Here is a 23,800-nt window from a genome sequence, read left to right as displayed (position 1 = left end):
CCTTCGTTTTTGTTTTTTTAATCTTCTGAGCCAATGAACATTCAGTGTTTAATATCAAATTTGGTGCAGGTGCACATATGCAAATGACCGTGCACCTGTTAGCAATTGTAGTGATTGCTTCAGGCATTGGTAATTAAAGCTCAAACAAGTAAATTGCCCAAGATTGGAGAGACTATATTGGAGAACAAATATATGTTTTGTGTGTTTAGGTTAACAATGGTTATCAGACTGAACCTGACAAATAGGTTCAATAGTCTGTTTAAATAGCTCAGAAAAAATGTTTGACAGTGTTACCTAAAAGTTTAACGTTTTTAATTTTCTGCCCCAAATGTTTTAAAGGCGGGATCACATTGCATACTTAATGACAACAGAACAACCTTTAGTACTTTGTATTTTCAAAGTCATTCACTCAGCCTTTTTCTTTGCGATTCCCTTTCTGCCACAGCACCTCCGGAAGCAGAAACTGCAGGTCTTGATGAACATGAGTATCAGGAACAGAAGAATGGAAAGGAGAAATGCCAGGACATCCAGACTGTGATACTGGTACCAGGTGAGCTCATGGGCCTGGACCCTTAGGTGCTTGGCCCCATTGTTTCTCATGGTGTACTCGATCCAGAAAACTGCTTCATCTCGAGGACTCATTGGTCTGTCATGGTGAATGCTGGACAGTTGCATGGCATTTTCCTTGTACCTGCAAACAGAGAGGGAGTGAGGTCAAAGTATTGTTCCTGTAATTCTTCCAAATTTCCATTTTAATTCTTTGCAAGGGTTGCTTTGGCTTCCGGTCTTCCCAGTTCTCGATACAATTTGGAATTGTTGTCTCAGCCAGATGTAAGCACAGGGGAGATATTGTATTTGTACCTTGGTGTGGGGGTGCATCTGTCTTCTTTTGGCACTTTTTTTTACCATGAACTAAAGGACCCTTCATGCTTTATCTTGTAGTGCTACTGATTGTATCAGTATATGTATGCCTGCAGTGCATGCAGATTAGCCTTTGGTGTTTGCAGCAATCTAAAAGCTTCCAAGTTCTTGAAGCTATTTCATTGATTATTTTAACTGTCAGTTCCCAACTGCTGTGGACATTTTGTTATTTTGCTACTGTTTTTTTCTCCAAAATCAGCCGTGTAAAAATAACTACATGCTGGTTTTGCAAATCAACATCGCACTACTCATAGCTTTCAATATATTTCTACTATTACAAAGCCTTTCTGTTTGCACCTTTTAAATTTAAAACATTTCTAGTTTTAAAATACTTACATGACATTACAGATATTCTAAATGTTTAGTTTCATTTCTTCCTTTAGGGCCACTTTCATATAATTTTCTTAACACTTTACCTATCGTATTGTTTTTATTCCATCATTATTTGTTTATTTACACATTTTGTGAATTTGAACTTGATTGAGCTCCGACCATTGCTATGTGCATCTGTTTCTGTGTAATAGTAATAAAACCTAGACCTTTGAACTGCGGAGGAAAATTATCTAAATATGAAGTTTCCACATCGGCCCCTTTATTTCTTCTGTTCCATAATATTTGTCTGATTGTATCAGTGTCTAGTGTGATACAAAACTAGCATGTTATTAGGGCGAAATATTGTACTTTTAAGTGTAATTTTAAATGTTTTCTACATTTTTCTATTAACATTGAAAGTTTCTTTGCCTCATCAAGGATGATGATAAAAACATTTTTTTTTTTTTTTTACATGTAATTTAAAAGTGGAACATTTACACCAATTTATGACAGTAAAAAGCAATGCAGTGTTTATTGAGCTCTTTGACCTTTAAACTCTGCTTTAAATGAACTCTATCCTACTGCATTACATAATGGCTCCGTTATTGCATGTCATTCTGCTTGCTTCTGTATCATTAAATTCAAGCCCCCATTAAGGCAAACAAACCAACTGATTAAATAAGATAGGTAAGTGAACTTACGACTTCTTATTTATTACAGTGTTGACTGCATCTGTAAGGTCCTCTTGCTTCATGAAGTTCACGTTTAAGATAATTGCTGCTCCCTTAGCCTCAACATGAACCATGTTGTCTGGCTGGTCAGCGAACATGGGCAGGCCCACCATGGGAACACCGTGGTAGATTGCCTCATAAATCCCATTTGTGCCACCATGAGTAATGAAAGCTTGGGTCTTGGGGTGACCTAATGGGGTACAAAAAATGATTAAATATAGTAAACTTTATCAATTCAGGACCTGCTTATAAAGGAAATAATTTACATTCTCAGTGTTTGATTTGAATTTCATGATCAATTTTCTAGCAACACCCCTACCCCTGAGATTTGTACTGAAGTGCCCTTTACCTGCAGTATCAGGTGTAAACCTGTGAATACATCTAAGCAGGTTTTATGTGAACGGAAAAGTGACGAGAGTATACTCGTAATTGTCTGTATACTATCAAACAACCCTTGATCTTTGTGTAATGTTGATGGACATGGTTTTCCTGCATGAAGTAACCTCAGTTTAAAAACTTTAAACTACGGTAATTGTAACTGGTGGTGGATCTCAAGGCATACTTTTTGAACATAAACTGCTAAACCACATTGTGTGGACCTGCTTTCATATTTTTTTCTGTTTTAAAATGTATCTTATCATGATGAATAATACAAAGGTCTAGTGGTTGGAAAGGATCATGTCTCTGAATTAATGTGCTCTCTGACCAAAGACAAATGTCTCCCATATGTTGCTTCAGGATATTGTACTTTAAAACTTAAAAGTAATTAAATATTTCCGTCAATACTAATATATTTCATTAAAAATAAAATAGTCAAAGGCCTTCTGTAACTTTTGTGAACGCTTTACTTACCCAGTAGATCATTCTGAGGGATCCAGTTGTATATCCTGGTGTTGGCTCCCAGATTGGCTGGTTTTTCTCCACTGTATCTCCACAGCACCTGTAAAAACACTTAAACACTAACTCAGGGGTTTTACTTTATCGAACTGTCCTATACAGCAGATAATTAAAAAGTCCTTGCTTGAAATATATATAGATATATGACAATCCTTTTCCAATCAGTCTTCACATTTTTTCATCTTTCGATTGTTTCTCCTTGCTGTGTTTTATTTTTATTCTTATTGTTATACTGGTATCCTGTAGGGTATTAAACCAGTACAATCTGAATCTCCTCTACTTAACTCTCAGCTACCTGCATAGGCATCAGAGCAACTACAGGCAGCCAGCTCAACTGTGGTAAACTGTCTGTCTGACTGTCCTGCCACCAAACAATTGAGTTGATGCAAATCCTTACAAACTAGTCTACCCCTCAGAGAAAAGTAATCCTTATCAAAAATAAATCTTCAAATAGCTTTGTAAACATTAACTGCACATTATTTGTTGCTGCTAAATTGAACCTAGCCTCTTGTGCTTACTTTGAACCCATTAGGGAAATGTTGGTTTTATTGCCTATTTTTGAAAAGCAATTTGTAACTTGATGTTCTCTATCAAAAAAACTCCATCAAGTTTTGTTTTTGAAAATAGCGTCACCTGATACTACATTTTTTTTAGCAGCAACATTTAATTCAAATGTGCTTTCCCTTCACAATTAAGTTGGGTTTCTTTTTCTCTGACCTTTTGTGGGATCTGAGCGAGAGCTGAGGCTATCACGTTTCCTCTCTCTGCAGTGATGTTCTTGATGAATGATCCCAAAGTGAAGACCACAATGCCAGCGTCACCAGAACTTTGCACAAACTCCTCCATATCCTGCAGTAAGAGAAACATTACAAAAATGCAAACATAGCATGTACTTCTTTTCAAAACAATTAAGCAGCTTTATTTATTAATGTTTAGCAAGGAATACTTAGGCGGTGTCATAAATGATACATAGGCTTGTGATAGTGGATAGAGTCCTACCTCTGGCAAAGGTTGAGCAGGCCGGCAGTGGATTCCACCAACAAATTTGAAATTAGGAAGTGAAGGACGAGGGAAATCAAAATCCCAGTAGGTTCGTATCAACCAGATATCTGCTCTACCCATCATTTCACAAGCACTTACTGGTGTTCCTGTCACCATAGAAAGAATGAATGATAATGTAACAATTATCGGTTACAAGTATTTTGAATTCTAAAGATGGGATAACTTATTTGTGTTGCCTTATCAAGTATTTCAGTGCTAAATATCTGATCTCTGCAGTGAATCCCTAGCAATTTGATCTTTGAACTTCATGTGGTCTCTAAGAAATTGTGTCTTCAGACGGTGGTTCTTGTGTGAGTTGCTCACCTTTGAAGTCAGAGTAATAATTATTGAGTTGTTTCCAAAAAACATCATGCATGACGAGGTCTTGCAGCGCATAGAAAAGGAAGTTCCACACTCTCTCGGAGAAGTCCATCTTGTCGGTCAGTTTGCTCATAGCCCCCGGGACAAACGAAGGTGGAGCTGGTAACTGAGCACACTGTCTCTCCCAGTTATGGGCTAAGGAAAATCGCAGAGACAAGACCAGGGGAATGCCCAATGTATCTGCTAATAAGTCACTACCCGCATAGATAGGGTCAGAAAAGAGAAGGTCATATTTTGCCTCTCTCAGCTTCTTCATGATTGTTTCTGATTTCAGCACTCCGTCCAAGGTCTTCAATGAATACTGCAGGTCGACCCTCATCAGATCCATGTATTTGATGTAAATCTGCCAGTAGCTCAAATGATCCATCTCGTACATTGAAAAGTGAAGATATTCTTCAAAAAACTCCTCCAGCTCCTCCAATGGGAAAGAGACATTGAAGGGTTCGTAGCCAAAGCTTGAAGGCTCGCTGGCGTTCATGAACATCGACGTGCTAGGAACCAAAACCGTCACCTTGTGTCCCCTGTCGATCAGTGTCTCCAGCACAGGCTTCATGTTAATCCAGTGGCTGCCTTCAGTGTACCACACCAAAATGTTCCCTCCATTTGCGCTCCATGTGAGACAAAGTAGCAGCAGAACGGAAACGGAGAAACGGTGCTCTAGCTTCATAATGCATGTGGTAAGTGGAGAGCATTCTGTGCTGATCTTTCGTAAAAGCTACCCCTTGGAAAATGATTAACTATCAAAGCTGAACTCTGGCTTGTAGCTCCTCTTTGTGCTCTGACGGGCCATATAACAGGTCCTTACCATGTTAGAGGTCAAATGTACTGTGTACACTAGTTGGTATGACAAAGGACAAACATCTCTCATCAGTACCAGAAAACACCAGACTGAAAGAAGATTCTGATAACAATTTTCTACATTATTGATGAAGGGATGTGAGACAAAAGGATAATGACTAAACCAAACATTGTTTTGGAGTCTGCTTTTACTGAGTAAGTTAAGTGCTGTGCAACACTCTTATGGAGTATATGTTGACTGAAGAAAGACTGATTTAGAACAACTATTCTCTCCATCATCTAGAAATGAATGGTTAAACTGATCCTTAAGCTGACAATAAAAAAAGGTCAATGTGATGCCATGAAACTCCCTGAAAAGATACTTTATGTTGCTAACTTGTACATCACTAGAGGGCACACTTACACAAACACATGCTGCTGTGAGGTATTTGTTCTCATGAGGCTGAGTGTCCTTAAGCCACACTGACAGACACATTCATAGATATTATTGTTAGAACACCTACAGGAAAGTAGTGCAGAAAACTGGAACTTTTTATGCTCCAGCCAATACTGAGGGGCCCAGAGTTGTTTCTTACCCGATGAGCTATGTTCTCCCCACCCTAAACTGAGAAGATCTCAGGATCTACTAATAGTTGGACTTGCCTGGATGACTTCAAATGAATGTGGTCAGGAGGCACACTGATCCGATGATTGAACCATCAACAGGCTCCTTTCAACATGAAGGAACAGCAGTTCTGTAGGCTTGATAGATATATGACCCCTGTCTCTAGAGGAGAGCCAAACCAACTTATGGAGGAAACCCATTTTGACTGACTGGACATTTCTGGTAGTAACCCAAGCCTGTGAGTGAGGGCTTGAATGAAGCTGACCAACTTTTACGTTGACTGTTCTGACTCATCTCCCTCTTTACCTTGAGAGTCTGATATAATGCCTTCATCTGAGCTGATGCCAACCCCACCTATATGTCAACCTTATCCTCCATTTTACCTTTACTTGTGAACAAGATCACAAAATTCATTTAACTACCTTGCTTAGGGAAGCAACTCGCTCCAAGCCAGGAGAAGCCAAATGAACCAAGTCATTAGCAAATAACATGGATGAATGATATCTGATCCCCAGAGGTCATGAATTATAAGCGTTGTATCCACCATGGTTGGCCTTTTTTGCAAAAAATCTGTCTCTGCATAAATTATATCCGTTCCAATAGTCGCCAACCAATGATGAGAAATAAGGCCAGTTTTTTTTTTAAAGATGTACTAATCTCATTGTGGCCACCTGCCACCAACTCTTAAGCCAGGTGTACATGTTACAATTGTTTAAAAGTTGTTGGGGAACGTCAGCATAAACTGTCTGTACGACTGAATCATTAACAACGCATGACCAAAGCTCACCATTTATGTGCTCACCCTTGAAGACCTGATTGTCGGACGAAACCTGAGCGCTCAGCGGGGTTAAATTAGGACGAGCAGAAAGTTGTCAAAAGAAAACTCCCACAGATTGAGGTTGAAGACAGATCTGTGTTCATTACAGTTGTCTCATATGCACGGCTCAAATAGCCAACACACACCGACAACAACGTTTTAACGCTCTCTCACAAACACAATCTGCACAACAACGTCTACTTGTAGCTATTATTTGTGTTTTCAGTAGAATTTTTAGATACTTGCTTTGTTGATTTATTAGGCATGGACCATCCAACAAGACCATTTCCAGACTGTTACCTAGGAGGAGGTAGATTTATTTTAATTTAGCAAGTTACTTTTTGGATAGGATATATGTTCAGTGTTTACAGATTAGAATAGATAAAACTCTGAATGAACTTAAAAATCACAATAACGCACACAACTACAAATATAGAGTTTGGCAGGTTGGGTTTTTAAGGCAATTGAAGACAATTAAGAGGTTTAAAATACAATATTCGTTCTGTAAGGGAAAACTATCCATCATGTCAACATATTCCTGAAACATACCTGCACTGAGGAAGTGTTAATACATGTTTATTAGGGCCGGGTATTTCTCACAACCCCACTATACGATATGTATCAGATACAGAGGCCACAATACGATACAAATTCTGATATACATTGATTTTGGATAATGACCATGTCCTACAAAGAATTCACTACAACAGCTATTCTTTATTGGTGAGAATAACAACAGAGGCATATAAAGGATTCCTACAGCTTAAAACACTTCAATTCAGGTCCTCAGAGATTCTAGAAATACATTAAAATATTTTAATCCCAGAGCTATGGCTATGGCATTATTGTGAACTGCAGCCGTATCGATTCTGTAATATCTGCATCGATAAATTTGTTTGCAAGGAGCACATAACGATATATTGCCATATCGTTATTTTGAGCACATTCCTAATGGTTTTTAAAGGACCTGGGTAGTTAAGGTATGCTAGCCAGCATTCATCATTAGAACTTGAAGTTTTTTTGCGAAAAAGCCTAAAAAAAAAAAGAATCATCGTCACACTGCTTATTCACCAAAAAGATGTGGCTATGCAAATTTGAATGTCACGTTTATTTTAGTGATACACTGTTGCATGTGTGCTGGTGGTATGAGAGGGCAGAATATTATTTATGTTAATACAATTATACAGTATTACAACATTTAATGTTTTTTTTCTACAGCCATAGCAACAACCAACATTCAGATTTTAATCCCAAATGGTTCTATGGTGTAGGGTTACCATTGAGCATCCATTTGTTAGCCGTTGGAAAAGAAAGTAAATAGTGGTGACAGATAATAAAAGAAACAAGAAAAATTTCCTCATTTGTATGAGTGATTATTTTGCAAATATAAGGAGACAATATTGTTAAAACAATTTTTAAGCTAGACTGATCAAAACTGAGTTACATCACAAAACAGTTTAAACATATATAGTTTCTCATCTCAATCATGCTGATGGTAGCTTCAGCAAAAAAAAAGCACTTACGCAGCAATACTTGACACTTAAGTCTTCTTAATTTGTGTCCTTATTAAAGTCCAAATCAAGTGATTTTAGGTTGTTCTGGACACAGGACTATCTTTAAACTTTTTGCATTTTCTTTCTTTTTTTCTTTTTTTTTAATTAGGTGCAATAAAGTGACAAACTGGTGATATACAAATGAGGCACAAAAAAAACAAACAGACAAGGTCAGGACAACGACTCCAAAATACAGTAAATAAAACAAATAAAGACAGCAAAGTACTAAGACATCAATAGACACACATTATACTACGAACAGAAAAACTACAAAACTATGAAATACCTAAGAAAGGATACAAGAAGCGATGGAGAGAAGGTGCTTAGTAAAGGGGACTTGAGAGGTAGAAGAGAGTTGAGGAGTTGAGCAGTGTGTATGTTATGTGTAGAATATGTTGATGTTAAACAACGTTGTGGTGTGAGAGTTTGTGTAATGATTATGTTTTAGTGGAAGTTGACTGCAGCCGGGGTTTTGGGTTTGGTTTGAGCGTTATTTGATTGGAGGGAGAGGCAAAGCTGTTATTTTTCTTTTCTTTTCTTTGGCCGGGTCCTGCAGCAGCAGCCCCCAGACCCTCAGGAAGGGACTTGTCGCTTGCAGCACCCGGCCTGTTCAGCGAGCACACATGAGAGGGAGGGGCCACCAGACCCAGCAGAGGGAAGCCCGCCCCCCCAAATGCAGTAGCTGTTATATTTGTTTGCATTTTCTTAAGAAATCACTCAGTCTTCCTCTTTGTTGTACTCTTTCTGCCACAGCACCTCCGGAAGCAGAAACTGCAGGTCTTGATGAAGATGAATATCAGGAAGAGATCAATGGAAAGGAAGAAAGCCAGGACATCCAGGCTGTGATACTGGTACCAGGTGAGTTCATGAGCTTGGACCCTTAGGTGCTTGGCCCCTTTGTATCTCATGGTGTACTCGATCCAGAAAACTGCTTCATCTCGAGGACTCATTGGTCTGTCATGGTGAATACTGGACAGCCGCATGGCATTTTCTTTGTACCTATGAAGGTGAATAAACAGGTTGAAATGTGGAATCTGTGCAATCTCTGTCATGGTGCTATGAACCATGGCATGTCTTTTCGGCATGTTATCACTTTGCTCCTGGATTATTATTTCACAGGCACGATAAAATCTGTCAAATGAATCTACTTCTTAACAGAAAAATTGCAGATTGGTTAAGGGACTTACGATTTATCATTGATGACAGTATGGACTGCATCTGTAAGATCTTCAGACTTCATGAAGTTTATTTCTAAGTTTACTGCAGCTCCCTTCGCCTTCATATGGACCATGTTGTCTGGCTGGTCCCCAAACAGTGGAATGCCCACCAAAGGAACACCGTGGTAGATGGCTTCATAAATCCCATTTGTGCCACCATGGGTGATAAAAGCCTGGGTCTTGGGGTGACCTGATTGGTACCAAAATCATTAAACAGTCAGATACTATTCACTTTCAAGAGGCAGACCCGTTAGCTTTTTTCACATTTTATTTTGCAGCAGTATAATAATTCTTTGGATTTTAACCGTCATTTATCTGCTCTCACTGCCCAATAAAAATAAATAACTAACATCCATCCATTGTCTATACCGCTTTCCCCATTCGGGGTCACAGGGGACTGGAGCCGATCCCAGCTTTCATTGGGTGAGAGGCAGGGTACGCCCTTGACTAATTGCCAGTCAATCACAGGGCTTAAATATAGAGACAGACAACTCACTACACTCACAATCACACCTAAGGGCAATGTAGAGTCACCAATGAACCTAATGAGCATGTCTTTGGACTGCGGTAGGAAGCCGGAGTACCCGAAGAGAACCCGTGCATGCACAGGGAGAACTTGCAAACTCCACACAGAGAGGCCCTGTCTGACGGCGATTCGAACCGGGAACCTCCTTGCTGTGAGGCGACAAAGTTAACCACTGTACCACCGTGCAGCCTAACGACAACATTGACATCAAATTAGCATTTTATTGAAAGAAGAATAACTGACATAGGTAAACAGGCTCTTGAATCAATACTTGGTTAAGGACTGTTGGCTGCAATAGGGGCGGCAGTAGCTCAGTCTGTAGGGACCTGGGTTGGGAACCAGAGGGTCGCCGGTTCAAGTCCATAATATGGAAGTTGGTCTGGTAGCTGGAGAGGTGCTAGGGTGCTTCCGAGCACCCTTGAGCAAGGCCCTGAACCCCCAACCGCTGTGGTGCGTAGCAGTGTGTAGCACCCCTACTCTGACATCTCTCCATTAATGCATGTCCACAGGTCTCGTTTGTGCACGTGTGTGATTCAGGCCTATGTGTGCGAGAAGCATGTCTCTGAATAACAAAGTGTAAAACTAGAATTTCCCTCAGTTCAGGGCAAGACTCTTAATGAGCTTCTAGGTTCATTGTGCTATTAGGCCCAGTCTGGAGTCAGTCTGTACTTTGTTTGGTACAACATCTCATCCTACCAGACAAGTCCCTGCCTCTGAAAATAATCTATACAGAATAATGCTGCCACTACCAGCCATCAGGCAGGTGATAAGTGGGGCCTGTTATTTTTCCAGAAATAAGGCCTATCGGGGCACTGATAGAATAGCAGTTAGTTCACGCCCCTTGTATGGAGGCTATATTGAATTGGATTTAATTTCTTTATTTAATAGGGACAATGCAATAGTTTCAATACAGAGCATGAAACTGACATGCTGCACAGAGAGTTTAAAGCTATTGCTAATTTCCAACTCTTGTCCCTAGGTGGTCCTACAAAGGGGGTGCTAGTCTGACCTGTGACCTCCTTTCCAATACATGTTATGTCCCACTCTCTCTGTCCTGTCTAAATAATTGGACATAATCCCAAAAATAAGTATTAAAAAAAAAGAGTACATTTATGTCTTTGTTTTATCACAACAGAGAATACAGTTTCTCACAGTCCTAGTTCCTATTTTTTTTTATTACTGTCAAAGGCCTGTTCAGCAAATTTGATCAACCTTTACTTACCCAAGAGATCATTCTGAGGGATCCAGTTGTATATCCTGGTGTTGGCACCCAGTGTGTCTGGTTTTTCTCCACTATATCTCCACAACACCTATAAACATTAGTAAAAACCCCAATTCCAAAAAAGTTGTTAAAATCTGGATAAAAGCAGAATTCAGAGATTGTAAAATAATTTAAACCCCATACTTTACAGAAAATAGCTCAAAGGCATCATATCAAATGTTGAAACAGAGAAATATTGGCTTTTATTAAAAAATGATACGCCCATTTTGATTCTGATAACATGACGGTCTTGTTTGCCACCCTGTTGCATCGCCTCTTCTTTTAACCACATTTAATAACAGTTTGGGAACAAAGGCGACCAGTTCCTTAATTGTTCTAAATGAAAGGTTTTACTGTTCACACTCAATGAGGGATTGCAGCTGTTCAATAGTGCTGTATTTTATGCTTTTTAATGCTCCAAACATTTCCAATGGGTGACAAGTCAGGACTGCAGAAGTCCAGTTAGTCATCTGGACTCTTTGACTACGGAGCCATGCTGCTGTGATTGGTGCAGATTGTGGATTGCTGTTGTCTTGCTGGAATAAGCAAGACCTTCCCTTTTAATAAGAAGTTGTTTATTTGGCAGCATAAGTTGCTTCAAACCCTTTACACATGGTTTAGCATTAGAGCTTTCAGAAATGTGTAAGTTACTCATGCTGTGTGCATTAATGCACCACCATGCAATTACGCATGCTGGCTTTTGAACTGCACTGAAAACAAGCACGATAGTCCCACTTTGGGATGACCCGATACCGATACCAGTATTCAGCATCGGTATGATGCCGCCTTTAAGTACTCGTACTCGTAAAACTACGCGGATACAACAGCACCGTTACCACTTTACGGCGGGTGTGTGCCTCTATTCGGTTGAGCGGGTAGGCGGAGAGAAGCGAGATGTCAGCGGTGTGGAGATATTTCAGCGTAAACGATGACGACAAAAGAAGAGCAGACTGCAAACTTTGCACTGCAAAATTGTCAAGGGGAGGGGTGAAAATTAGCTCCTTTTAATACGAGTAATTTGATTGAACATCTTAAGAAGCAGCACGCCGCAGAGTTCACAGAGTTTGTTAAAGCTAGCAGCGGGAGACCGCTACAGCCAACTTTGCAGCAAACGCTGGAGAAGCGAGAGAAAATGTTGAGAGACAACCCGCGCGCGGTAAAAATATCAGAAGCGCTGACCCAGTTCATTGCTCTTGATGACCAGCCGTTGTCAGTTGTCGATAATACAGGATTTCGTCGTCTTCTAAGTGTTTTGGAGCCGAAGTATGAGGTTCCCAGCCGTCATCACATCACAGACACCGTGTTACCCAAGCTGCATGACTTCGTGAAAAAGCACATCCACGGACTGCTGCAGGACATTTCGGCGTTCAGCTTCACCGCTGATATCTGGACAAGCAGTGTTAGCCCAATGTCTCTCATCAGTTTAACAGCGCAGTGGGTTGATGAAGATTTTACTTCCCAGAGAGTCATTCTACAAGCAAAACAGTTTCGGGGGTCACACACGAGTCAAGCCATAGCAGGTGCGTTTGATGACATGCTTCATACCTGGGGAATCCCAAAAAGTTCTGTTCATGTTGTGCTTCGGGACAACGCCAAAAACATGATCAAGGGTATGAGTGATGCGGGACTCCCTAGTCTTCCGTGCGTGGCTCACACGCTACAGCTAGCTGTTAATGAAGGACTTTTGGCACAGAGGAGCGTAGCTGACGCGGTGTCAGTTGGATGTAAAATTGTTGGACATTTTAAGCATTCGGCATTAGCCTACTCCCGCCTGGAAGACATTCAGCTGCAGCTCAACCAGCCTTTAAGAAGACTCCAGCAAGACGTGCAGACGCGCTGGAATAGCACGTACTACATGCTACAGTCTCTCACCGAGCAGAAGCAGGCTCTGGGAATATTTGGCTCCGAATATGAACTCCCCGACAATCTTACAGCGCACCAGTGGACACTTCTGGAAAAAACTTTGTCTGTTTTGGCTCCGTTTGATGAGTGTTCTTTTTTTTTTTTTTTTTTGTGTTACAGAGATCCACTGAACATGTTACATAAAAAGGAAATGTCTGGCAGTGCCATGTTTGTTTCTAAAATCTGTTATAATGTCAGCAACAGGAATGTTTTTCAGTTGTAAAGTCAAAAAGTAAGGAATCATATCTGATTTGAATAAAACGTACTTTCGAAGTGATTAAGAGAAATTCAGTGGCATTATTAAGTAGTCGTAATGGTACTCGGTATTGGTGAGTACCCAAATGTAAGTACTTGTACTTGGTTTGAAAAAAAGTGGTATTGGTGCATCTCTAGTCCCACTCCTCTTAATCCAATCAGGAAGTCATTTTTTGACTAATTTGACCACAGGACAGTGTTTCACTTTGACTCAGTCTGTTTTAAATGAGCTTGGGCCCACAAAGACAGCAACATTTTTGGATTTATTCGAGTTCCTCTTTGCATGGTAGAGTTTCAGCTAACGTTTGTGAATGCAGTAGCAGACTGTGTTCACAGAAAATGGTTTTTAGAAGTGTTCCTTAGCCCATGCAATGATGTCCACAAAAGAATTGTCTGTTTTTAATGCAGGGCCATCTGAGGGCCTGAAGATCACAGCCACCCAATGTTGGTTGTTGTCCCGTGTGTACAGAGATTTTTCAGATTCTCTGAATCTTTAAATGATATTAGGTACACTCAGCCTCTCTGGGATGCTCTTTTTATACCCAATCATTTACCCATACCCATCACTAACCTGTTGTTTGTCAACCTTAAAAATTACATGTTCCACCAGTTGTTTCTTTAAGTATTTCTCACCTTTTTCAGTCTTTTGTTGCCCTGCCCCAACTTTTCTGAAAGGTGTTGCTGGCAACATTTGCAAAATAGGCTCCTTATTTTATCTTAAGCAGTGACATTTTTCAGTTTCAACATTTGATATGTTGTCTTTGTGCTATTTCTAAATAAGACTGGGGTTTAAATGTTACAACGGTAAATTTTACCAAATTAAATGTTTCTCTGCATTAGAATTTATTTTTTAAATATGATCTACACCTCTCCTGTAAAATCTTTGTAAGTTATATATATTTTGAACTTTTCAGTTAATAAAAGATGCAATGTCAGGCTCTGTCACTTTATGACCATTATCTTCAAAGCTTGTGATACTGCTGACCTCTTGGCATAAGCTCATAAACTTTTCAACGCTGCAGGCTTTCAATGCCAGGTTGCAGTAGAAATGTATCAAGCCAGCAATCTTAAGTTTATTGAGTTGAGTTTGCACACTACAACAGAATACTATATTGAAATCATGCTCAAATCAGTTATAGTTGGCAAAAAGTGTTTTTATCTGACCTTTTGTGGGATCTGAGCAAGTCCGGACGCTATCATGTTTCCCTTCTCTCTGGTCATGTTCTTGATCATTGATCCCAAACTGAAGACCACAACACCAGCGTCTCCAGAGCTTTGTACAAACTCCTCCATATCCTGCAAGAAAAGTAACATCTTTGTTTAAAAAAAATCACCTGATGTAATAGTTGTAATAAAACAAAAGACGTGTGACAGTATACGAGTTTGACCTCTGGCAAAGGCTTAGCAGGTCTGCAGTGGATCCCTCCAACATATTTGAAGTTAGGGAGCAAAGGGTGAGGGAAATCAAAATCCCAGTAAGTTCGCATCAACCAGATGTCTGCTCTACCCAATAACTCGCAGGAACTGGTGGGGGTTCCTGTCACAAGACAAAAGTTATGGATGACAAGTGCGCCTCGAAAAGTATCATCAATACCCAAGATAAAAAAGCTTTTATTTAAATGATATTTACAAAGATTAACAAGTTGCCAACCAGTCTAGTGACTTGTTCTTGTGGCTGAGTTGCTCACCTCTGTATTCGGAGTAATAATTATCAACTTTTTTCCATATGCTGTTGGCCAGCATGATGTCCTGAAATTGGTAAAAGAGAAAGTTCTGCACTCTTTCCAAGAAGTTCATCTTGTCGGTCAGTTTGCTCATAGCCCCCGGGACAAACGAAGGTGGAGCTGGTAACTGACCGCACTGTCTCTCCCAGTTATTGGCCATGGAGAAGCGCAAGGACAAGACCAGGGGGACTCCCAATACATCAGCTAACAAGTCACTACCTACGAAGATGGGGTCCGAAAAGAGAAGATCGTATTTTCCATCCTTCAGCTTCGTCATGGTGGTTTCTGATTTCAGGAGTCCATCTAAAAACTTTAAAGTATACTCCATGTTGACATTAATCAGCTCCATGAATCTGTTGTAAATCTGCAAGTAACTCATTTTGTCTGTCTCGTATATAGAAAATTGAAATAAATCTTCCATTAACCTCTCCATCTGCTCCACTGAGACAGAGACATTGAAGGGTTCATAGCTGAAACGTGAAGGCTCACTGATGTTCATGAACATCGACGTGCTCGGCACCAGAACCGTCACCTGGTGTCCCCTGTCGATCAGTGTCTCCAGCACAGGCTTCAGGTTAATCCAGTGGCTGCCTTCAGTGTACCACACCAAAATGTTCCCCCCATTTGCACTCCATGTTGCCGAAAGAAGAAGCAGAATGGAAAAAGAAAGATGTTTGCCGAGCTTCATGGTTGCTGTTTGTCTGGAGGTGAGCCGGCTTTGCTCTGCTCTTCTGTAAAAGCTACTCCTTGAAAAATAATCATTAACTAACCAAAGCTGAGCTCTGACATGTAGCTCCTCTTTGTGCTCTATGACACAGACCCAACCCAAGCAAATGGTGGGAGGTAAAAGATAGTGGTTGTAAAGTTAATACCCAGTACTAAAACAAGAGCAATCTGACCTGTACCGCAACTCCACAAACAGTTAACCCAGACTTTAGATCCCCAAGTTCTACTCTTTAGATGAGAAGAGGTGAGAAAAAAGGCACAAAGGCATACTCATTTCATCTCAATGTGCTTGGAAGCACTTGCATAATCTGAGGAAGTTGAGAGCATGTGGGTGCCTGTGGAAGAATTTCCTTGCATACCACTAAAGGAGTACTGGATGGGTTTTCAGAGAGGGGGGATGTAGTAAGTCAGGAAAACAAAATGAAAACATATTGTATTTTGAAGGAACATTCCAAAGCATTTGTCTTTGTCCTACTCAGTATCACACTTTGGCACAGATTATCAGAACTCCCCTTTAAACATTTGGACGTATTGCCATAAAGTTTTGTTTAAAAACATGGGTGGGGGGGGGGAAGAATGTTATTGTCTGAATTTTAAAGACATCTATTGAATGCTTTTACTGTGAGCGTTTGGTCGAGATGTAGTGCCACCAGCGGGTGAAGAATTTGAACTACTAAGTGAAATATGTTAACATCTTCAAAATGGTTGACTTTTGATATGGTGTACATAGCTGTAGTTCCAGGATGATGTGTCCCACTGACTGAACACAGGACTTCTCCTGATGCAACATCATAAGTTAAGTCTGTGCTATTTGAGAGAAATTACTCAATACATATTGGATGGATTGCCGTTAATTCTGATAAATTCATGTCCCTACCACCATGAATGTACTGACTTTGGATATCCCATCATCAGGTCATATTTCTAAGTTTTCTAATATATTAGTCTGTGACTTAAAACACTTGCAAAATTAACATTTTCATCAGCCTCAGCTGTTATTTGTGTTAAGTGCTGATTAGAAAATGTAACTACATTTCTTCAAAAATGACTACAATGTTTACCTTGTTAACAGGGTCACTGTGAGACTGCTTGCTGATCTTTGCATTTAGCTAAAAGTACTGCTTAGTACAGACTTAAACAGCTGCTAGCAGTGCAGCAGACCTTAAGTCTTGTTTAAGAGATGTGTCTGCTAGTAGAAGGAAGCAGCTGATTTCAAAAACCTGCTAGAGCCAGGGGTCACCTTGGACTGAATATTTTTGGGGCGACGGGGTTTGTCCACCGTGCCTTTTGGAAGCAGCAGCGTTCAGGCTGTGTGTTCTCAGGAAATGTCACCCCGACTGTTCGGTTGTCCAAATCTTAACTCTGGGTTCTTTGGCAGCCTCATTAACATTGTAGATTCCTATTGATGCTTGATTCAGGAGCGACTGGAAAAACAATACACATTTGAATATTGAATTCAATGCCCTGTTGATGGAGTCAGTGGCCATTCATAGTGTGTAAGTGTGTATTGTGTTGTTTCCAGACCTCCCCTGGTGGAACAGAGTGTATGTGAGAGAAACTATTGACAGGCATATCAGAATTTTTCATGCAAAATTGCCGAGGTATTGAGTCTAATCATGCATTTTACCCTTGTATTTCATTTTCTTTGGAGCTAAGCCATCCACCCTTCTCTCATTACATTCCTGCTGCTTCCTCTCCTTCTGTTCATCTTCCGCGCTCTGTCTTCCCACCACAGGGTAAGGGTTACAGCGTATTGCTTTTTGAAGTAGATATTTGCATAATCAGATTAGGATGCGTGATTGTCAGTGTGCTCCCCCATCAGAGGGTGCTCCAGAAGCGAGAGGGTGCTGTCCAGCCTAACAATGGATGTCTCCCCTCCTCTCTCACTCTCCTACCAGCCTGCACCTGCATCCCACCCACCCATCCGGGCTGCAGGTTGGCCTCAGCGGCAGTCCTTGCTTGGACTTGCAGCCGTGGAGGGGTGAGAGAGAGAGCGAGAGGAATAGTGAAAGAGGAGGGGGGGGGGGGGTTGGAGTGCACGATGGGAGTGGGAGGGCAGGGGTTGAGCTGAGATATTTAAACATGCAGAGTGTGAATTGGCTTTAAGGGGATAAAGAGCTCAGGGCCTATCGGTTGGCACCCAACTCCAGAAATTCTTTTTCATTGGCGCCTCAGCCGGGAGAGCGAGGGGCTGCCTGCACTGATCTGGCCCATTGTGATAACAGATTCAGACAGTGTGCTAGACGCTGATAAGGAAATGTGCTCTCAATAGACGATTACCCACATACTTGGTCGAGAATAGTCAATCAGGCAAATATACTTGGTGGAGGGAATGAGAATAACCACATTTGTCATTATTTTCAATGCAAGGTTTCATAATCTTGCAAAAAAGTTTAGGTCAGAGTGATGCTCATATTGCGATTGGGGAATTTTGTAAACAAGTTGTATCAGCAAAATGCATTTCACAGCCTAGCAGAACGGTGGCAAAAGCTGTCAAATGTCTTAGGGAATCTAAATTGCACAAAAATGATCAACATGAAAAAACGTTTTTTTAATCTTTCATGCCATATTACCAAGAAGACTAGCTTTTTATAACCACGGTTGCTTTATTTTGGTATCACTAAACCATGAAATTGCTCAATTCAGCATGAAATCGCAGAAGAGGTAAATACCTCTCAAATGTATGCTGTGAGAGTGATAAACTGTTAATATACAGTATTTTCACTCTTCTAGTACAGTTTGATTTATTTAGGTTTTGTTTGCAGGATAACAAAGAGTCACCTGTCAGTTTCCCACAGGCCTCCAGTCAGTGTGTCCAGCTGCCCTCTGCTCCGTGTACACACTATTAGCTGGAGTTTAACAGCCAGGGTGAAAGCGCCTGAACCCAACACAGTGTTTACTCTTCAGCTCAGTTAGTTGCGGCCCTTTTTGCCTGAAAATGGGGCACATTTTCTACAGTCACAATAGACGATTAGGCATGTAAATGTCTGACCTCGGTTTAAATGACAAACAAGGACACTGGTGCAAAGTAAATTGTATATATTTGAACTATAGCTGAAATAACGAATCAATGTGTTGAAAAAAAAATAGAAACTATTTAGAGCTTACTGGTGAGTCATTTATTAAACCAGAAATGCCACAAAAAAATGTTGTAGGAGCAATGTCTGAAGTGTGAAGATTTGTTGCTTTGTAAGGATGCCAATAAAAACAATTATAATATGCACGTTTTGTTATATTTTGACATTTAATAGATTTACTTAAAATGAAAAGAGAATAATTAATACTACTATTGTCATGTGTTATTTGTTGCATTTCCCTAAAAAAAATAATATCAAACTGCTCAATAACATGTACATGATTTAGCTGGATGTTAGCCTTCACGTGTATGTTTGGAATCTAACTGGAATAAATTGAACCATTTTTGTTGTCACTTTTTTTGAATAATTTCGGCCAGATTTGCTAAGATGTTAGGACTCGATTGTTATCATATACCGCATGTGCAGCAGCTAAGTGACATTTTCCCGAAGAAAACTCCATCTGATCATCGGTCATTTGGACAGTGTTTGACTCTAGAGCGACCTTCAACCCCCGGGTCACAAGTTAAGCTTTCACTTGCAGCACTGCTCTGGTCAGTGGACAGAGAGCAGAGGTCAGCTCTGTGTCCACACGGCCCGACACAGCTCTAGTGGACAAATGTTTTTGGGGCTTGTTGAGCACGGACAAAGAGGCAGCAGCTCCACTCTTCAGTTTAGTTGTATCTCACACTAGGTGAAATTTCAAATTATTAATACTGATTGTATAAAGTTATTTTCTTTGTAAACAACATATTTTATATCATGAAATTCTGCTTAAGGTGTGCATTACAAACTGTGAGTGTGAATTTTCATAATAACAATCGTTTTTAGATTTCAGTACTGAGTTGTCTCTCTGCTTTACAACATTGTTTCAGTTGGGAGCAGATCCTCATATGCTTTGTGCATTGCATTATAGAGCAATCATTTCCATCAATACTGAACTTAAAGTTCTGGTGTTTCTTTTTCTTTCTAAATGCATGGCAACACAAACAAGCTCAGACGTGAAGCGTAGCTCCAGTCAATCATCAAAATGTAAAGATTACTTTGAATTGTGCACAACGAGAGAAGAAAGACACAGCGGGTAATTTAATAACAAATCATTTATTAAATAAATAATTCAAATAAATAACATACTGTATATTCACAAACGGACCAAAATAAGTTACAAAAGAGGTATTAGGAGAAATAAGCACACTCTTCACAGTAAACAATCAATTCATAATCTTTGGCCATATGACATGCTTATAATACAAAAATCTCAAACCAAAGCACATTTAAATAAGAAAACATTTGTGTGGGGAGGCATAAAATCACTGAAAGAGGATTGTCAGTTTTGCCGAAAGTATCACACGCTGTAATCAACAAATACTGAACATCGTATTTTTTAAAAGGGGTAAAAAAAAAAAAAAAAATGTCTGAGTCTTCAAAGTGACATAACCTTGTTCATAAAAATAAAGGTCAGATTTAGTCTTCCCAAGAAAAGAAGTATGTCGACTAGAAATAAAAGTGCCCTTGGCTTTTTGAGACGATTGCAGTCTGGAGAATTGGCTGGGCCATTATCTTTTCAAATGCTTGCCTGAATCTATGCTTTAAATGAGAAATTCCTTAATCCCCCCCCCCCCATTTTCCTTATTGGCAAAAACATCCCTCAGTGCAAAACTAAATTAGTTCCAGGCGACCGGCAACAAGGAATATTAACAGGAAGACATGAAGGAAATGTTGTACATCCAGGTTTTATACATCCATGCAAAATACAAATGAGCTTTTCACAGCAAATCATATTTCAACACTGATCAGCTGGAGGCCTTGCCCACTTCTTCTGCCATGTTTGGAGTCCACAAATTTGACACGCAATCATATCCTCTGCATTAAAAAAAAAAATGCAGAGATAAAAATGAGTCTTGAAGATGGACTCGATCAGTTTAACCCCAGGAAAAAGTTAGAAAGTCCACTCAAGAGTTTGTCGTTTTTTTTTTTGTTTTGCAGCAGTGGTTCTACCAGGCCTCAGAGCTGTCACAGCTGGATCCAGGTGATGGGACTTCTGTGTCACTGGTCAGGGCCCAGGCGTGAGGAGGGGAGCGTAGCTGCTCCATGTTTCCTCTGAGGAAGGTGAGCAGAGCGGTGGGGGAGTGGCTGGCTGGCTGACCGCTCTGGCTCTCCAGCAGCTGCACCAGGAAATTGATGTAGCGCATGGCCAGACGCAGGATCTCGTTCTTGCTCAGCTTCTTCTCTGGAGGATGGGTGGGGATGAGCTTGCGGAGCTCTGCGAAGGCCGTGTTGACGTTGTGCTGACGCCAGCGCTCCCTCGTGTTGGTGAAAACCTTCCTGGTCATGATGCTGAGTAAACCTGCAACGATTAGTTAGCAGGTCATCAGAAACTGTTCAACGGGTAATGGATTATTCAGTAGACATTCTAATGTAAAGAGCCTGAGAATGTTAAGATTTTATGCTTTTCCATCCGTGATCTTAGACTGTCATCTTGTTTTGTTTTTTTATAAATAGGACAGTGGACAGAGTCAGAAACAGGGATCAGAGAGTGGGGAGTGACAAATGAGAATGGAGTGGAACCCGGGCTGCCCAGGGATGATAGCCTCTGTACTTCGGCCGCGTGACATAACTACTAGGCTGACCAGCACCCCATCATCTCGGTGTTTTGAACTCTTGGTCGGACAAAACACAAATATGAACAGGTAAATTGGATATTTCAATTTCTCTTATAATTATTTGAAAGTTTTAGAGACAGAACAATAATACAGAAAAATAATCTGCAGTTGAATCACTTTATATTATAACCACAATCCAGCAAGCTGAGCTGAGTAACTGGAAGGAGAGTCTATACTTCATTCATTTAAAACTAGCAGCTTGCAGTATGCCCCCAAATAACAGAATTATATTTTAAGCCAAAAAACAAATCCTCCTCTGGGAGTATTGAGCCTTTTTCTGCTTCTTCCTGAAACGTTGCATTTTGCGTTCGGTGTATGCGGCACCAGGGCTTCACTTAACGCCCTGCCGTGTTTGTCATTTATAAACAGCAAATAAACTTCAAACATGAATTGTAAAAATATTTTGTCAACAACTGATCACAGGTTGATGCTGGTGTATAGACTGATTATAAATGACTGTAATGCAACAACATCTTTTTATAGCAGAATATCTTTTGAGGTGTTAAAAATGTTCTCTTAAATTTTACATTTATAAACAGTTCAAATAAATTACAGTTACATTATAGTGCATTATTAACAGGTAATTATTAAACTGTGGTAGTAAATGCTAAATAGAGGGGTTAAAGAGAAGTGTCATCAACCTTTTTATTAAGCGTCAAAAACCTCAATTCTATGTATGCATCGATATTAAGAGATCATTTGATCTTCTACGTAATGCAACGTCTGGTCTATTTATTTGTATTTACCGTTACACCAGAGCTGCAGGCTAAACGTACAAAATATCTCCCCTAATGACATTATCCTGTTAATATGAACTTGACCATAGTGAAAATAAATGGTCGCAAAGAGGACGGGGGAAATCCTTCAGTTCACGCCAGATTTCTCACCTATATGTGCGTAGAAATATGCAGAAAATCTCAGCTGCAGAGTCGTCCTCCGCTGGTTATCAGCTACGCAGAAGTCCGGCGTGAATGTCCACTCAGTTATGTTTTCTCATGCTCACTTAGATATCCTTAAGAGAGAGAGAGAGAGAGAGAGGGAGAGAGAGTGTGAGGGAGGGAGGGATGGGGAACAGAGAGAGAGAGAGAAGGGGTAAGACTGCTGCATGCTCGCATCCCACATTTTATAGGAGGGTGAACCCATTGTGTGACGTGTGCTGTCGTTGAGCCTCTGTGTCATTGTGTGAGGTTGGTGTTAAATGATTGCCAAAGTACACACACACACACATACACACACACACACACATTTTCTGTAAGATCTTTCGGAAACAATGCGGGTGGCTCTAAATCATCACTTTAAAATATTTTCATAGGTGTGTCAGTGCATCACTTGAAGGGATTTGGGATTCAACAGCATTTAAAGTGACTATTTGTGCTGCTTTTATGATTCATTGCTCATTTAATCCTTAAAGGTTCGCACTAAAGGTGACAAATATATTCCCATTGGAGTGAAACTGAGACGTTCATGTCTCTGATCCTCCTCTTACTGGCTGTGGACACTTGTTCCTTTCTGTTTCTCTGACATTAGGCACGGACAGCCCACATAGCCCTCCACCGTGAAAAAAAGATGTTGATATCACAGCGATTGAGTTCAGGCTGATTGGGCCACAAAAGGTAAAAATAGCATATCCAGATTGACAGTCCTACAATACGGGTTTTGTTATGACTATGGTAATCTTGTTGAGCCATTCACAGGGGCTTCACATAAATTACAGAGGAAACAGGGCATGCACAGCGCCCTGACTTACCTCTCTCTAACCACTCCTCTCCTCCCTCTCTCCCCCTCTTCTCTACCTCCCACTTTCAACCTACATTCAAATAAAAAAAACAAGCCTAGTTTAACCAATTGTCACTGTTCCTTTTACACCCTTCAAGTGTTGTTTCAAAGACGCAGCCTTCCATAAAAGTCTCTGTGTGGAGTAGGAATTTACATAATCCGATTAGGGGCCGGGATTAGCCCTGGGCCTGGAGAACAGGCCCGATGGGGGCTGATTTTCTCAATCGGCCATTCATGGGCCCTGCTGCACGGCCAAGAGGCTGCACCTGCAGGCCAGGCGCCGCTGCTCTGTAGTTCCATCCAGCATCCATCCAGTGTTCACTGAACGTCTGCAGAAACTCCAGTGGCAGTCTGTTATTTTTCATCACACCTACAAGGCCAGGTGAAGAATCCTTATAATCTACATGTTGTACAGGTCAGGCCTGAAAACACAATGACACATTTTGAAACCACTTGTGGAATTAATTGGGTTTTGTTAAGGTGCACCTCTTGGATAGGGAGGCATGCTGATACAACTGTAAGACGACTAAGAGGAATCTGTTTTGTTTTTACACTAACAAAAAGTTCTTATTCACACAAATGTATGCAGAAAATACTATACAGAAAATAATAGCACAGTAT

The 23,800-nt window shown here is 40.5% G+C and overlaps 2 protein-coding genes across 2 annotated transcripts; both read right to left on the bottom strand.

Annotated features, from left to right (window-relative positions):
* Nucleotides 1-6: 6 nt before the first annotated feature.
* Nucleotides 7-15,749, bottom strand: LOC132974786 (uncharacterized). The gene is made up of 12 exons (XM_061039060.1): nucleotides 14,905-15,749; nucleotides 14,605-14,753; nucleotides 14,381-14,512; nucleotides 11,021-11,108; nucleotides 9,243-9,462; nucleotides 8,772-9,054; nucleotides 4,227-4,998; nucleotides 3,861-4,009; nucleotides 3,579-3,710; nucleotides 2,817-2,904; nucleotides 1,935-2,154; nucleotides 7-691 (listed from the first exon to the last, which is right to left on the bottom strand). The coding sequence occupies exons 1-12, from the start codon at nucleotides 15,626-15,628 to the stop codon at nucleotides 406-408; spliced, it is 3,243 nt and encodes a 1,080-aa protein (XP_060895043.1). The 5' UTR covers nucleotides 15,629-15,749; the 3' UTR covers nucleotides 7-405.
* Nucleotides 15,750-20,555: 4,806 nt separating this feature from the next.
* Nucleotides 20,556-22,507, bottom strand: tal2 (T-cell acute lymphocytic leukemia 2). The gene is made up of 2 exons (XM_061038450.1): nucleotides 22,291-22,507; nucleotides 20,556-21,087 (listed from the first exon to the last, which is right to left on the bottom strand). The coding sequence occupies exon 2, from the start codon at nucleotides 21,071-21,073 to the stop codon at nucleotides 20,735-20,737; it is 339 nt and encodes a 112-aa protein (XP_060894433.1). The 5' UTR covers nucleotides 21,074-21,087; nucleotides 22,291-22,507; the 3' UTR covers nucleotides 20,556-20,734.
* Nucleotides 22,508-23,800: the final 1,293 nt, after the last annotated feature.

Source organism: Labrus mixtus, chromosome 5 (genome assembly GCF_963584025.1).
Source record: "Labrus mixtus chromosome 5, fLabMix1.1, whole genome shotgun sequence".
Lineage (NCBI taxonomy): Eukaryota > Metazoa > Chordata > Actinopteri > Labriformes > Labridae > Labrus > Labrus mixtus.
This window is presented reverse-complemented; position numbering and strand designations above follow the sequence as displayed.